General features: G+C 44.3%; 1 protein-coding gene across 1 annotated transcript in view; it reads left to right on the forward strand.

Annotated features, from left to right (window-relative positions):
- The window catches only part of PDSS2 (decaprenyl diphosphate synthase subunit 2), a 261210-nt gene extending 245344 nt beyond the window's left edge, over nt 1-15866 (forward strand). The window contains exon 8 of the mRNA XM_036249222.1: nt 15129-15866. Coding sequence (XP_036105115.1) covers nt 15129-15287 — 159 coding nt within the window. The 3' untranslated portion in view covers nt 15288-15866. The remainder of the gene's footprint in view (nt 1-15128) is intronic.
- Nucleotides 15867-17111: the final 1245 nt, after the last annotated feature.

A 17111-nucleotide genomic window follows, 5' to 3' on the forward strand; every position in this document is an offset into this window, starting at 1 on the left:
AAGTGTTGGTGAGGGTGTGGAGAAAAGGGGGCTCTAGTACACTGCTGGTGGGAATGCAGACTGGTGCAGCCACTATGGAAAACAGTATGGAGTTACCTCAAAAAATTAAAAATTGAACTTCCATTTGACCCAGTGATCCCACTTCTAGGAATATACCCTAAGAGGCCTGAAACACCAATCAGAAAGAATATATGTACCCCCATGTTCATAGCAGCACTATTTACAATAGCTAAGACCTGGAAACAGCCCAAATGCCCATCAGTAGACAAATGGATAAAAAAGTGGTGGTACATATACACAATGGAGTACTATGCAGCTGTAAGAAAGAAAGATCTCTTATCCTTTGAGACGATATGGAGGGACCTGGAGAGTATTATCCTAAGCAAAACAAGCCAAGCAGAGAAAGACAAATATCACATGATCTCACTTATTTGTGGAATATAATGAACATAACAGTCTGAGGAATGGGGTAGTCCCAGAGACGTGGAAGTGGGGTACAGACTGACAATCCCCAGAAGAGGGGGTTAGGGGAGAGATAAACCACAGAACTTATATGCATGTGTGCATGAACAATGGACATGGACAACAAAGCTGGGCACAGGGCAGGGAGGAAGGGGGAGGGGGATATCAGTGGGAAAAAAAGGAAAAACATCTATAACAAAAATAAATTAATTAATTTTAAAAAAAAAACAGATACAACCAGTTATTTTTCTTTTGGCAATCACACTTCAGACAAGTGTTTTTCCTTGCAGCAATAATGATGAATGGACTTTGCTTAATCTGGTTTTCAGGATAATTCATTTACTAAAATCAGTTTTTGTTGCCCTGGCCAGTTTGGCTCAGCGGTTAGAGCGTCCGCCTGCGGTCCGGAGAGACCCGGGTTCGGTTCCCGCTAAGGGCATGTACGTCGGTTGCAGTTTGTCCCCGGCCCTGGTTGGTCGTGCGGGTGGCAGCCACTTGATGTGTCCCCTTCACATCGATGTTTCCCTCTCTCTCTCTTCCTCTCTCTCCCTCCCACTCCATCTGTACAAAAAACGGAAAAATGTCCTCGGGCGAGGATAAAAAAAAAAAAAAAAATTAAAAAAATAAAATCAGTTTTTGCAACTACTGCTCTGATTCCAAATCTCCTTCAATCTATGATTATTAATGATGGAAAAATAATCATTGATTAGTTTCTGTTCACAATAAAGCTTAGAAGCCTTTGTACCATGTGAAACTTTTAATCAAAGTAGATTCTAATCAAATGTGCAGCCACTGCCGCCTTCACCCAGAGTGTGCCTGATCATGAGCCTTCAGTTCATTTTGCAAAGCAGTTCCCTCTGGACATTTGTTCATTGCTCACCATCACACTTGTTTTTCCTCTTAAAGGCTCCTAGTATATTGTTTTGCATTGGTCCTCGGTGGCTATCATCTTTCTTTGATGATCTATTCTTCTAATTTCTTAATGTTATTTTTAAATTAGATTCTTGTTCTCTGAGGTGTTAGCAATTCCACACACCTCAATGGCATCAACAGATTTAATTATCATGATCTTTATTCCCTTGTGCATCATGAATAAAATTATTAAATAGTATCAACAAGCCTCTGTATGACATCATGAAGTATGCCACCCTCTCACTTGTTAGCCTAATACTATTAATACTACTTTAATTAAATCCTCTAAGCATTTGTCATTTTTATTTTTCTTCAGGTCATATATTCCTACTTTGTGATCTTTGGTTTCTAATTATATATATAAAATGGGAAATTACTTAGCCTGGCTGGTGTGGCTCAGTGGTTGAGTGTCGACCCATGCACCAAGAGGCCGCTGGTTCGATTTCTGGTCAGGACACATGCCCAGGTTGTGGGCCTGATCCCCAGTAGGGGGCATGCAGGAGGTGGCCAATACATGTTCTCTCTCATCAATGTTTCTATCTCTCCCTCTCCCTTCCTCTCTCTCTAAAATCAATAAAGAAAAAAAAGTGAAATTACTTAGTTCATAACAATAATATTTACTGGGGCAATCTCTCCCATTCTTAAATCAGCCATTTTGAATGACTGGCCCCTAAAAAAAGTACATGTTTACGTAATAACTAACATTTACCAGGAAACTTGGGCAGACTGAGATTGTCAGTGACCCATTCTTGGTTGTAAGCCTGGAATCCTGTCTGGTTTTGCTCACCATTATATACCCTGAGGGCCTAATGCAGTGCCTGGCACGTACTGGGTACCCAATAAATATTTGTTGAATTATTGTTGAATGAATGAATGACCAAGGTATGCCAAATGTCTGTGCCTATATTCTGTACTTTTAATTCATAAGGCATATCTGACTCCACCATTGCTCCTGTTATTTTCCCCCAACTATATATATATTTTTTTATCCTCACCCGAGGACATTTTTTTTTTTCGATAGTTTGTTCAGATAGAGTGGGAGAGAGAGAGAGAGAAACATCGACGTGAAAGCGACACATCGAGTGGTTGCCACCCACACGACCCAACCAGGGCCGGGGACAAACTGCAACCAAGGTACGTGCCCTTAGCGGGAACTGAACCCGGGTCTCTCCGGACCGCAGGCCGACGCTCTAACCATTGAGCCAAACCGGCCAGGGCCCCCCAACTATATTTTTAATCGGAATAATCTTTCGAATCTTAGTCGAGAAAGCTAACTAAACATGCCTCCCAGGCTGGTTGTGTGGGTAAATGCTCTGCACCATGGGATAGCTGGATTCAATTATTGCTCCCAGTCTGTGGTGTCAGGAGCCACCTGTGCACAGGCAGAGCCTATATGCCTTTATGTGGAGGACAGAGCCTTCTGTCCCACTGAGGAGCCTGTCTAGTCCCTGAACCAGTTCTGAGAGAGCTGAAGGGAAGAGTGTCTGTTTCCTTGTCATAAAACAGATACAATGGAGAAACATGGGTTTTCCAAAATTATATTTTTTGAGAGAAAGGAAAGAGAGGCACTTCTGTGTAGATGCTGAATATGGTCTTAGTAACTTAAAAGTCTGTCATGACCTAGATTGATACATTCAGCCCTTGATTATCGTAGTTAATCAGTCCCAGACTCTACCGCAATAAGTGAATTTCCACGAAGTAGGATTCTTTATTTACTATACTACTGTATTTGAAAACACTGCGATAGAGTGAAGCCATGAAAGTCGAAGTGCGAAGTGGCGAGGGATGACTGTATTTCCAAACTTATATACTAACCCTACAGCCTCATTTTGTACAGCATTAAGGATTTTGTGATTTTAGGATGTTTGCTCTATCAGAAACCTGTAATTTGTTGGTGCATCTGAAGCCGTGTTTCCTAACCAGTGACCCAAAGCACTGCTCAGCGGCCCTATGACTGGGAGGATTCTGTCCCTTTCCCCCAAGTCCTTGACCTCCGGGCTTGATGAAAGATGTTACCTATTCACCAGGTCAGAGTAAAGCCAAAGATGTATTGCCGAAGATTGATTCCTGCATAGCGCAGGGGTGCCCCCTATGGAAGGTCTCCCTGTTCTAGATCTCAGGAAATTCTGCTAACTTTTATCTGTGATCCATTCTGACATTTGTGAGCACTGGTTAGGAAAGATTGCAGGCCTTTGTACGTGCTGTGATCTCTCTATGATGCATGCCATCATGCCATCATGCACATATTCTCCAGTGTGCACTCTGTTCGAAACACACTTGATCAGATGTTTCTATCAAATTCTATCTCTGAAGTCCTTCATTTTATGGAGACGTGAACAAATGACCTAACATTGTTCACATAGCACGGAATCATAATCCTGCCCAGGTCTGCTGACTCTACCGTGTTACTGCCACAGTGCTTCTCGAGGTGCTTCAGACACGCCGCAGCCAGAAGTAGGGGAGAGCCTGCGGGCTCTGGTCTGACGGCATCCAGAACACATTATGCATTGCTCTGTAACCTAACATAGTTCTGGTCTCAGAAACAGTGACTGTCTATTAAAAAGATTCTCTTAGGATTTATATTTGCTGAACCAGTGCAATAATTATTATGATTTTTTAAAATATGTTTTAACTGCCCTGGCCAGTTTGGTTCAGCGGTTAGAGCGTCGGCCTGCGGTCCTGAGAGACCCGGGTTCGGTTCCCGCTAAGGGCGCGTACCTCGGTTGCAGTTTGTCCCCGGCCCTGGTCGGTTGTGCGGGTGGCAGCCACTCAATGTGTTCCTTTCACATCGATGTTTCTCTCTCTCTCTGTTCCTCTCTCTCCCTCCCACTCTACCTGAACAAAAAATGGAAAAATGTCCTCGGGTGAGGATAAAAAAAAATGTTTTAACTGATTTTTTTTTTTTAGAGAGAGAGAGAAAAACATCGATGTGAGAGAGAAACATTGATTGGCTGCCTCCTCCACACCCCCTATTGGGGATCGAGCCCACAACCTGGGCATGTGACCTGACCGGGAATCGAACCGGGATCTCTCAGCCCATGGGACAACACTCAATCCACTGAGCCACACCAGCCACACTATTACAATATTTTTGAAAACTGGTAAGCATTCTTCATTCTTCCAAGAAAGTTTTATAGATATAACCAAAACAATTATCATCATTCTTTTGAGGGAGGCAGGGGTCTGTGTTTATAAACATACCCCCTATAACACTGTCACTAGAGGCCTCAGGTCTGGAAGAGGTGTCGCCCCTGCAGATGTGCTGACGGTTACGTGGCACAGAGAGGGCCATTCTCAGCTCAGACACGGATCCTGCTTTCCCCGGGCCGGGTGCAGCCTGGAAGACCTGGCTGAGGTACACATTTGTTTCATTGTCATTCCTCTCACGGAATGTAGTTTGAGGTGCTTTCTAGAGATGGAAGTCGTAAATGTGTTTTAAGCTCATTTTATCAGGATCCGTGTTAGGATGTTAGGAATATAGGGCCATGTGGATGGTGGTGGCAATGGAAGTAGTTTTGAGGGAAGTGATATCAGCAACCAAATACTAAAGCAGGTGCGAACTGAGACCTGAGGAGTTAAGAAATGTGTAAGTCAGATACGGACTAAAGTAAAATAACAGAAACCCAAATTCACTCTTACGTAGCTTATGTTTTCCTCAAATAACCACCAGGACTATTTTGCCACCTACATGATGTGAGTGTCCTCGTCCCTCAGTGTTCTCTGCAGTCAAACAACCAGCATAGGATTTGTCGTGAGAGTACAGAGCTTGCTACCTACTGATTCAGTCCTGAAAAAGCTACCGGCAAGGGTGGCTCCTTGCTTCACTCAACAACCTACGCTGTGTTCTGCTGTTGAATTTCTGTTACAGTTTCCTAACAGGCTTCACGGTCCCAGTTTTGCTTTTTGAATTTCGACATGTAGAGTTAAGTTCCTCTTTGGCATGTGACACCAAAATTAAAATTTTGCTTTCAATGAGAATATGGATAAAGCTATGATTATTTACAATATAAATCATTAAGATTTCCTGTGAAAAGCACAAAGCACTGATTGCTTCTCGAGCCTCAGTTTAATATAATTCTTATTGTTTTTGCATGTGATTGAGAAAACAACTAAGAATTCTCTTATTTCTGTCTCCTTTCTTTGCCAAAGTAAGATATTTAGTTAAGATTAGTAGATTTTCCCCCTATAGATGCTTGCAAATAATCTGTTACTCTAAGTAAAAAGGAATGCTTTTTATGCTGTTGGCAGTACATTTCACATCCGATCATATAGAGGAAGGTTTCCCCTGCAGCCGTTCCCGCTGTGCAGGCCTGCCATTCAGCGGTGGGCGGGCCTTCGTGCAGCGCCGTCAGCCGAACCTGGAGCTGGAGGGGACTTTGGAGGCAGGCTGGCCCACCTCCCACACCTGCTGTTTCATTCATACTTTCTCTGACATGATCCATTTGCTAAGGACTTTGATTAATAGAGAGTTCGCAACTTGTCAAAAATAATTGTTCTGTTGTTAGACAACTCTAGTCATTGAAAGCTGTTTCATATTTGTAATTGAAATCTTCTTCCCAGGACTTCACCTCGTCACCCTGTCCTGTCCCCTGTAGCATATAGAACAGGACTGCTCCTTCTTCCATTTAGTTGCTTTAGATATTTGAAAACAGCTTTCATAATTTCTTTTAATCCTTTCCTCCAGGTTAAACATTTTCTTAGATGACATGTCGCCAAATGCTCTTCATCCTGATCCTGGACCCCGTCTGTCTTGAATGCCCCTCTCACACATGACAGTGGCTCCCAGGCACAGATAGTTTTCTAAACAGGAGCTGACCATCAGAGTGTGATATGACCATTCCTGCCTGTATTTTGGAAATGTACATCTGTTGATGCTGCCAAAGTTTACATCTGCTTTTTTTAAAAAAAAAATCTACATTATAGTCTTGAATTATTTAAGGAATGTGGTTATCAAAGAGTCTCAGCATTTTTTTTTATCCTCACCCAAGGATATTTTCTCATTTATCTTCAGTAGAGCAGGAGGGAAAGAGGGGGGAAGAGAGAGAAAGAAACATTGATGTGAGAGAGACACATAGAGTGGTTGTCACCCACACGACTTCAAACGGGGCCGGGGACAAACTGAAACTGAGGTACATGCCCATAGCGGGAATCGAACCCAGGACTCTGGTCTGCAGGCCAACACTCTAACCACTGAACCAAACCGGCCAGGGAAGAGTCTCAGCATTTTTTAATAAGTCACTGCCAAACAGAGGCTTACACTTTTATGATTAATTTTTGAAATCTAAATGCACAACTATACAGTTATCCCTGTTACATTTCATCTGGCTAGTATCAGTCTATTGTTCAATGTTCAAAACCATTAACATTTTGATGCTATCCATGTGTTAGCTGTCTCTCTCTTGGCTGTATGACATCTGAAAATTAAAATTTAAAATGCATTTCTTCTCCATCTTCATCCAAGTAAAGCACAGAACTTTGATAAGGGAAAGAAACCAGGTATTTAGTCTTATATAGCACAATACTCGAAATCTCTTGTCTGCTCACTACTAACCATTTCCTAGGAGTAGTTCTTTTACATATTCAGATCCATAATACCATACTCTAATCCGGACTCCATTTCTCTGCCTTATCCATGAAGGACTAAGTTTCCAAAACCTGAATATACTCTTATCTTTACTGTTTCTGATGCTAACAGCCAAGTGATCATATCGAAAGGCAAATGAGAGTTCTGTCTTGACTTACTTGTTCACTGTGACCTACCCTGGGACTGCAGTCACCACCGCCTTTTTCTGGAACCCACAAACCATTTAATAACCTTTTCTGGGATTTTGCCCTAATTGTTCATAAATCCACATGTCTGTGTTCCAGAGTGCACCTTTTTCCTCATTTCTTTTGTCCTATGTTGAAAGTCATTTAATCTCACCATCTCTAGGATTTCTGTCTCTCAGTTAGTGGGAAGGACTTGGGGGTGCACTCCAAGCAGGCAGGAGCAGACGAGCTGGCTGGGTGCCTCTGGAAGATGCGCCAGACCAGGAGCCAGGTCTCCAGAGTGAGGAGGACACAGAGGGAGGAAGAGCCAGAAGATGGAAGCCCAACAGGGACTTCAGACAGAATGAGGGAGAGAGCTGCTGGTGGGGAGGGGGCTCTCGGGTACTTGTCCTAGAGATGTGTTTGCGCTGGGAGGGTGGGTGGTCTTGGAAAGTGAAGGACACCAGATGCCAGAAGAAAGCCAAGATGGTAGCTGAATCCAGGGCCTCCCTCACCACTTGTAATGGGCTTTGTGAATGCACATTTCATCCTTGAAGGCCTCTCTCCTCATGGAACTTATCTTAGTCATTACAATTTTAATTCATTCTTTAGTTGTTCTGTTTCCTCTCTGTCTTCTCTTACTAATACATCTTTTGCAACTATTTGAGCTTATTTTGTTTTGTTTTTCAAAGATTTTTTAAAATTGATTTTCAGAGAGAGGAAGGGAAAGAGGGGAGAGAGAGAGAGAGAAACATTCACATGAGAGGGAAACACCCATTGGCCGCCTCCTGCACGCCCCCTACTATGGATCACAGCCACAAGCTGGGCATGTGCCCTGACCTGGAATCCAACTGGTGACCTTTCAGTGCACAAGACAACGCCCAACCAACTAAGCCACACAGGCCCAGGCGAGCTTACTTGTTTTTATTTAAACTCAGCCTTGACATTTCGAAGCCCCTTATTATTCTTTCCCCATGAATCCATCACTTTTTGTGGATTCTAACAAAGTTAGTTGTTTCTGAACATATTTCTATGAGGAATGGAACTTTAGACAAGTGTCCTGATGATAATACAGACTTACTGGTGGATTCCCACACCGTTTTTTACAGCTTTATTCCTCTCCTTCATCAGCTCCTCCCAGTCAGGGATTGCTCCTCCCAGTCATGGGTAGCTCCTCCCAGTCAGGGATAGCTCCTCCCAGTCATGGGTAGCTCCTCCCAGTCAGGGGTTAGCTCCTCACAGTCAGGGATAGCTCCTCCCAGTCAGGGGTTAGCTCCTCCCAGTCAAGGATAGCTCCTCCCAGTCAGGGATAGCTCCTCCCAGTCAGGGATAGCTCCCCTCAGTTAGGGGTAGCTCCTCCTAGTCAGGGATAGCTCCTCCCAGTCAGGGATAGCTCCCCTCAGGGGTAGCTTCTCCCAGTCAGGGATAGCTCCTCCCAGTCAGGGGTTAGCTCCTCCCAGTCAGGGATAGCTCCTCCTAGTCAGGGATAGCTCCCCTCAGCCAGGGATAGCTCCTCCCAGTCAGGGATAGCTCCCCTCAGTCAGGGATAGCTCCTCCCAGTCAGGGGTTAGCTCCTCCCAGACAGGGGTAGCTCTTCCCAGTCAGGGATAGCTACCCTCAGTCAGGGATAGCTCCCCTCAGCCAGGGATAGCTCCTCCCAGTCAGGGATAGCTCCCCTCAGTCAGGGATAGCTCCTCCCAGTCAGGGGTTAGCTCCTCCCAGACAGGGGTAGCTCCTCCCAGTCAGGGGTAGCTCCTCCCAGTCAGGGGTAGTGTCCTGTCTCTATAGAGAGGGCTGCTGTGTGCAGAGCAGGTGCTCAGCTGGGCCCAGCGGTGGCAGGGTGATCTGCCCCTCCTCTCACACCTGGACCTTTTCAAGTCTGAGCCCTGAGACAACTTAGTCTGTAGCCATTTATTTTGGTTTTGTTCATAATTTTGACCACTGTTGGAATTTAGTTTTTGAGAGGCTCTATCACCCTTAAACTATACAGGGTGGAGCAAAAGTAGGTTTACCCTTGTGAGTATGTGAAACACAGAGTTTATTCTTGTATTATTATTTATTAACTATTGTATTACTTTCTATACAAATAACTGTAAACCTATTTTGGCCCCACCTTGTAGTTCTACTTAGGATCTCTTAGAGTCATGGTGCTCGTTTCACTAGCTTTTGCAGTGCACTTTTCTAAGTACAGTCCCGGTGTCTCAAACCGTGCCTGCCGGTCCTTTCTCAACCTGAGTCTAATACCAAGATGGCATTCTCTTTTTTGCCAGTTTCCTGTCACCTTTACATCCAATTATGTTGACATAATTAAGCAAGAAGCACGTCTTCTGTCTTCTGATACGTAAGATTATCAATCAGGCACACCAAGAATTTGTCAACTATGGAATGTGAGTTTTAGCAGATGTTCAAAGATTGAAGTCCCTTGTCATTCCCGCCTCTTACCTTTCTGTTCACTTCAAAATCTCCATGAGGGAAGCATGGTCCACTTCTGCCCCGGATTAAGATGTGGTCTCTTTCCATTTCAGCATGGCTGTCATTTGTTTTCTTTTACCCTTATTATCCAGGTGTTTTCAATCATTAAAAAAACTTTAATGTGCCTTGGCTGGGTAGCTCAGTTGGTTAGAGCATCTTCCAATACGCCAAGGTTGCGGGTTTGATCCCTGGTCAGGGCACTTGCAAGAATCAACCAATGGATGCATCAGTAAGTGGAACAACAAATCAAAGTTTCTCTCTCAAATCAATAAATACATTTGTTTTAAAACGTGCCTGGCCCATGTAGCTCAGTGGATTGAACGTCATCCCATGGACTGAGAGGTTCTAGTTCGATTCCCAGTCAGGGCACCTGCCCGGGTTTCGGGCAAATGTTAAAGAAAAACTTTAATGTATTGTTTTATACTCTTACTCTATTATCCAGTTTCTTCAGAACAAGGTCTGTTTCGTGTTCCAGACGAGTTTTAGCATCTCAGTTTTCTCCAGGCACTCTGTGGCTGGGTGGAGTAAAACGTGGGGTGACCTAATCTTTTCCAGTGCTACCGAGTGGAAGAGCCCTGGATGTGAGAAATGAAACCAGTCTGTTTCACAAATTCCATGTGCAGTCTCTCTCATCTCAGTATCTCCTGCAAAATGAAGTGAGAAGACAAGACTGTGCTTGGGGTTTCTTCTAGGTCTTAAACTCTTTCTCGTTTCATTGGACAGAAGTGACTTCTGTCTCCACTTCTCCTGAAGGTACTTAGACCCCATGGCAGGGGCTTGTGCTTTTGAAGCAAATGGTTTTTAGAGACATATAATGATTTTCTCAAAAGGATCTCGTAAAGCAACATTTATTGCTGAAAAGGTGTTTAGTAACACCTTTTAACAAATGTTAAGTAATAGTGCACTTAACTTTAAGTACTTCACATCCTCTTCTGTGTTAATGTCTTTAATAGGATATTCTAGCAGGGGATTGGACTTAATTTATTTCAGGTGATGCCACAATTATACAATTACTCAGTGGAATTAATTGGAGATTTAATTATATTAGTGCCCTAAAGTGCTATATCAGGGAAGTAAAACACAGACTAATAATTCACCTTTGGGGGGTGTGTGTGTATGTGTGTTATTTATCAGCTAAAGTGTTTTTCAAGTCATAAGGGTGAGTGAGGACACACTAGCTCTCTAGCCACATCCTAATATGGAAAGTCTGTCTCTGTATTAATTTGGCCTTTGCCCAGTCAAAATGTAGGTGAAGGCAAAAGTGGCAGGATGTTTTTAATTATGGTCTTTTCTCTTGCAGCTATTAGAACTAAGGTTATAGGTCCAATCCCTCTGTGTTCTGTTTAATCCTTTCTGGTCCTGTAGCCCTATAACAGCCCCTCTTACAGGTGGTCCTGAGAGGCAGTGTTTCTGTATCTCCAGCCCCTGCAGTATACCTAGGCCACATAGGTGCCCAACAAATGCTTGTTGAATTGAATTAGATCATTGCAAAGACATCCAGTTGGAAGTGTAGCTGAAACAGTATAAACCCAATACAAAATAAAGTAACTCAAAATGCATGCCCCAGCTAGTGAGGTGCTCCTCCATCTGGCTAGTCATTGGAATAACCTAAGAACCATTTATTTAAGATCATATTGACTCCATCTCTAGGAATGGGGCCTAAGCATCTGCATTTTAAAATTCCCCAGGTGAATTTTATGGTCAGCCAAGTTTGGGAACCCCAGCTAATGTTTTTGTTTGTTTGTTTGTCATAGTTATATAAATAGGACAAGGTTGTTGTGCCAGAATAAACCCATTGCCTATTTTAATTTACAATATAAAATGAATCTTATTTATAGACTATTAATTATATCTAAAGGATTTCCTTTGAGCCAGTAGTTTGTGTAGTTGATGGAGGTGTTTACAGATGACTGTGAGGAACAATACCTGCATGAAAGATTAGATTACTGGTGAGTCATTAAATGGGCATTTTACACCTGGACTCTAGCAGGTCCCTTGGTATAAAAAGCCCTGTGAGCCCACCTCTGTGGAGAGAGCAGATTCAGCTATTAACTGGAAGTAAAATCGTCATTGGATGAGAGAAGTGAACTCTTAGGATGTGAGTAACTTTCAGTGATGCCTTCCTGGGTGTTTTCTTGTCCCAGTCTGAATTACCCCTCACTGTAGGGTTACAGCCCCATGAGCCACCTTTATTCAGGTGAGCCTACCTGAATGAGGTTAATAGAAGACCAAACCGAATGAAACGGTCAGAGAAATACAAAATGTAGAACACTGTACAACACAGCCTGGTCCTTTCAAAATAGCAATGTCCAAAAAAAAAAAGAGAGAGAAATGTCATAGGGGGAAGAAAGATGAAAGTGTCATAGCAAACTAATGCAGTATGTAAACCAGGATTGATCATGGCTGGAATTTTAAAAGCTAAAAAAGACATTTTAGAGCCAATTGGGGAAATCTGCACATGGAGTAGATACTAGATAGTATTAGAGAATTGCTGAGAACCGTTTCTAGCTGTGGTAATGGTAAACTGGTTACGTCAGGGGAGTTCTTATTTTAGGAGATGCATATCAAAACAAGGGCGAGCATCTGTGTTCGTGGTGTGTCCAAGGCAGGTCCTACCAGCTTGGAGCCTATTGTTAAATATTCCAGGATTTTGTGAGCCCACAACGCTTGGTAGCTTGAAACTCCATGATGGGAGGATTCATACCACAAAATTCTGCAGATGTTACAAATAGAGCTTTTCCTCCCCTGGAGAGCTAATTTAGCAGCATGCTTCTGCCCCCAGTTTATTTTCAAATGGTTCAGAACACACACACACACACAGAATAAAAATGGCAAAATATTAACTATTGTTGAACCTAGGTAGAAGATATTTATTGATTTAGTCTAGGAGCCAGCAGAGTTTTTTCTACAAAAGCCAGAGTGCAAACATGTGAGGGTTTGCAGACCAAGCAGTCTCCCTGGCAGCTCCTCGGCTCCGCCATTGCAGCACAAAAGCCGCCAGACAGTACTTCCACGGATGGGCATGGTTTCGTTCCTGCACAACTTGATGAAAATGGGCCAGTGGCTAAGGACTTGGGGAGGAAGAAGCATTAAGCCGTTGGGAACTTCTGTAGTGTTTTAGCACAGTCAAGCACTCTGCTGTCTCGTGTGGTCCTCCCAGCCGGTCTTCAAGGGACTGATGTTTTCTCCATTTAGAACTCAGAGCAGTTAAATGGCTTTCCTAAGATTACACAGCTAGAATGGGAGTTTACATCTGGCTGCCTCTGATGCCCGGCCCCATTTTAGTGTCTTCATGCATTCAGTGATTGGCAAGAGACCAGGGAACCCTAGGCTGCAAGAGTCCCCATGTTCACATGCAGGGTGGAAATATCCGTGGAGTGCTTGAGAGTCTGGTGGAGCATACTATTAAGTGCTGTCGGGCTGGGTGTTAGAGAAACCTGGCCTCTGGGTCCTGGCCAGGTAGCTCAGTTGGTTGGGGCGTCATCCTGATATGTCAGGGCACATACAAAAATCACCCAATGGATGCATAAATAGGTGGAACAACAAAGTGATGTTTTTCTCTCCCTCTCTTTTCTCCCCTCCTCCCTTTTCATCTCTCTCCCTAAAACCAATAAAGAAAAAGAAAAACCTGGCTTGTCATCTCAGCTTTGCCACTATCCCCATCTATGATCCAGGTTGAGCCACTGAGCTTCCCAGGACCTCTGTTCTGTCGTCTCTTATAGTTAGAGGAATAAAACAGGTTATTTCTTTTACTCCTATATATTTCATGAATTATGCAGTAGCTTAACGTCTAATGAAGAGAGAGATGGATGAATGCAGAATTACCACGCTGCAGGGTAACGCTGTCCTGCAGCTGCAGAGGGCCCCACAGCCGTGCCTGGGAAGAGTTGCAGCTAGCCCCGCAGGCTGTCATCCTAGCTGAGTGCAATCCAGCCAGGTGGGATTGGGGGCTGGGTGCAGAGATGAAGAGAGTCTCAGAGGAGATGAGATCTACAAGTAGTTTCCCTAAATACATGACGAAAGGGGGAAACTGATGTGTTCCGGGGGCGCAGAACTGGCGGTGGGAAGACTCTTTACTGGTGGTGGAAGACTCTTTAGGAGGTGATTGTGAAAAATAGCCCAGGTGAAGCCCTGGCCGGTTTGGCTCAGCGGTTAGAGCATCGGCCTGTGGTCCAGAGAGACCCGGGTTCTGTTCCCACTAAGGGCACGTACCTCGGTTGCAGTTTGTCCCTGGCCCTGGTTGGGTCGTGTGGGAGGCAGCCACTCAATGTGTCCCTTTCACATCGATGTTTCTCTCTCTCTCTCTCCCTCCCACTCTATCTGAACAAAAAATGTCCTCGGGTGAGGATAAAAAAAAAAAAAATAGCCCAGGTGAAGCATGATAAGAGCCTGAGCTGTCGTAGTGTCAATGGGAATAAAGAACAGAGGATAAAGTTGAGAGCTTTAAAGGAGACAGAATGGCTAGGACTTAGTGACGGTATCAGTCAAGAGGGCTACAGACACCTTCATAATCTCTGGGGCTTCAAGCAACAGAGATGTGTTTCTCGCCCACGATGCATGTCCTGCTCTGGTGGGAGAGGCACGAGGCGGAGGGGTCATGGTGGTCCCTCTGGGATCCAGGCTGAGGGGCGCCTCCAGTGTGGCTGTGGATGTGCCATAGGGGAAGCTCTGGAGGGACTCACATGGACAATTACATGCTGCAGCCCACAGTGACACGCATCGTTCACATGGACTGGAACTTGTCACTTGGCCCCACCCAGTCTTTGGGACCCAGAAAGTGCAGCCATGGGTAAACAACTCTGGTGCTCCATGGTGCCTGACTGGATATGAGGGATGGAGGAGGACTCCCAGATTTCTGACCAGGGGTTTAGGCGGACATTTGAGGTAGTCACTGAGAAAGAGAAGATGGAATCGGGGCAATGGTAAGGCGGACAGACCAACTCTTTTTCAGTCCTAAAGTGTAACCATTTTATTGGAAATCAGTTCTGTTTATTATCAAGAGTTTACCTTTAGTCTTTACAAAGGGTGTTTAAAATTCATTCTTCCCAAATAAAGTCTTTTAGTTTTAAAAATGTAGTGTTCATTTTTTTTTAATGTGGTATCTTTCTTGAATTTTCATATGGACTGTTGTGTCAACATACAGTATAGAAGAAATGAGTTATACACCGGGGTGTTGATGACGCCTTCCTCCCTCGAGAAAATCAGGCTGCTGCCTTCAGAATGCCCGGGATTGGGTGCCTCCACCTTAGTCCCGCCACCCCAGTGGGGCGCATTTCAAGATGTCGGGGCGGGAGGTGTATCAGGGGGTCGCAGCCTGCGTGCTCCTCCGGGCGCACTCACAGGGCAGCCGCGGGGAACGTGAGCGCCTCGAGATCCCGGGGAACCCCGGGGAACCGTGTCCTCTTTACCCCAGAAGGCTGTAGCAGAAACGCAATCTAGACTGGTTGTCCTCTGCTTTGTTTTCCACCTCCCTTCCCCAATTTAGTTGTGGTACCTTAAAAACTGACTTTTATTGTGCATTTGTTTCTTAACAGTTGCGAGAAACAATCAAAGCTGGCAAAGGTGTGACTTCAGCTATTGACCTGTGTCGTTACCATGGAAACAAGGCACTGGGAGCCCTGGAGAGCTTCCCTCCCTCCGAGGCCAGATCTGCTTTAGAAAACATTGTGTTTGCTGTGACCAGATTTTCGTGACACCAAATAAAAAAGACACTATTGTTCATTAGCTGAAAATACAGGAATGAGGTGATCCGGGGAGCTTTCATAATGAAATATCTAAATTTGCTAATGACTTGAAAAACATACACTTTTTTTTTTTTTCCTTTTATCACATCGCTAAATGAATACTGCCTTCTTTTTGGAACTGCTACAAACAAAATTAGACGAAAAAAGGTCAAGCCGTTTTCACTTGTCACGTCAGAAGCACACTTGAGGCTGCAGTAGCAGAAATAATTAATGAGGTTCGCTCCTGTGACCTCAGCAAATGGACAGGAAATAAGTCCTTATTGATTGGACCGAGCCGCGGATGGCGCCAGGGCGGTGGCCTGTGGTTTTCCTTGCAGAGAGGACAGAGCACGCTGGGAGCTGCAGGTGTCGAGAGAAACACGACCAGCGCCAGCCGGGGGGGACCTTCGGGTTAAAAACCAGTGACCAATTTGTCATAACAGAGGAAAAAACTATGCTTTGTCACCTGGCAATAATGTCTCTGTATTTATAGATACAGTAGAAATATACTTTGCGCTTCATGGTTTTTGTATGATTTGGAGGGGAATTGCTGGGGGAAAATGCCAAATATTTGAATTAAGAGATTAAAATGTTATCAAATGTTAACTTGGTTGTAGTAGGAATTGCCTGTTTTTCTTCCTTAAAGACCAGTTTTCTTTTCAAACTCATTTTAAAGAACGAAACTTTTTTAAAAAGCTGAACAAGATACTTTTTTCAAGCAAAATGCATTTTTGTGTAATACTTTGGCGTAAAGGATACCTTTAATTTTTACATGTTTCATATCTATGTAATTGTTGCCCTGGGGAATTCATTGGCAATACATTTTTTAAACCTCAGAATGTCAGTTTTTGGTTTTGAACCACACACACCAGTTTCAGAAAGAATATAAGCCAGCTCACAGGCCTGCAAGTGGACACTGTCTCTGTGGGGCTCCGAGAGATTTGTGCGGTTTGCGTGCGTGTAATATGAGAACACCGTTGACAAGGAGGCTGAGTTTACATAAATGGTCTAGATTGAGACTCAGCTACCTTTCTTCCTCATGCGGTGTAATTACAACCCTATCTGGAGACAGCGGACACAGCAAACAGATTTTATTACCTTGTTCACTCCAACACTAAGTGAAGTTATTTTAGTTAAATTCCGCCCTCCTCCCCACCAAAGTTATAAAACCATTTTATCAGGGCCCAGCACGAGGCCTGCAATGAAGAGAACATCCAAGGCTACAGAGGTTGATGCATTACATTATGAAATATTTTCAAGTATACTTGAAATATAATCGTACAGTTTATGCTACTACAATTTGACGGCCTATAGATTTAGCTTAAGAGAACACTTTTGTATTTGAAATGTCTTTTCTCACAGAAACTGGCTTAATTAGTAACTATGGTTAAAAGCTTTTGAACAGACTAGGCTTTAATGATTAACTTCCACAAGGGGCTCATGCTTGGTGGTGTGTGGGCCACTTGGTGGTGCGTGGGCACGCGTGGTGTTGTGTGGGTGTGCATGGTGTGTGGGTGCGCATGGTGGTGTGTGGGTGCGCATGGTGTGTGGGTGCGCATGGTGTTGAATGGGTGTGCATGGTGTGTGGGTGTGCATGGTGTTGTGTGGGTGTGCATGGTGTGTGGGTGCGCATGGTGTTGTGTGGGTGCGCATGGTGTTGTGTGGGTGCCCATGGTATGTGGGTGCGCATGGTGGTGTGTGGGTGCGCATGGTGTTGTGTGGGTGCGCATGGTGTGTGGGTGCGCATGGTGTTGCGTGGGTGCGCATGGTGTTGTGCGGGTGCGCATGGTGTGC

The sequence above is a fragment of the Molossus molossus genome, unplaced genomic scaffold, assembly GCF_014108415.1.
Source record: "Molossus molossus isolate mMolMol1 unplaced genomic scaffold, mMolMol1.p scaffold_m16_p_8, whole genome shotgun sequence".
NCBI classification, from domain to species: Eukaryota; Metazoa; Chordata; class Mammalia; order Chiroptera; family Molossidae; genus Molossus; species Molossus molossus.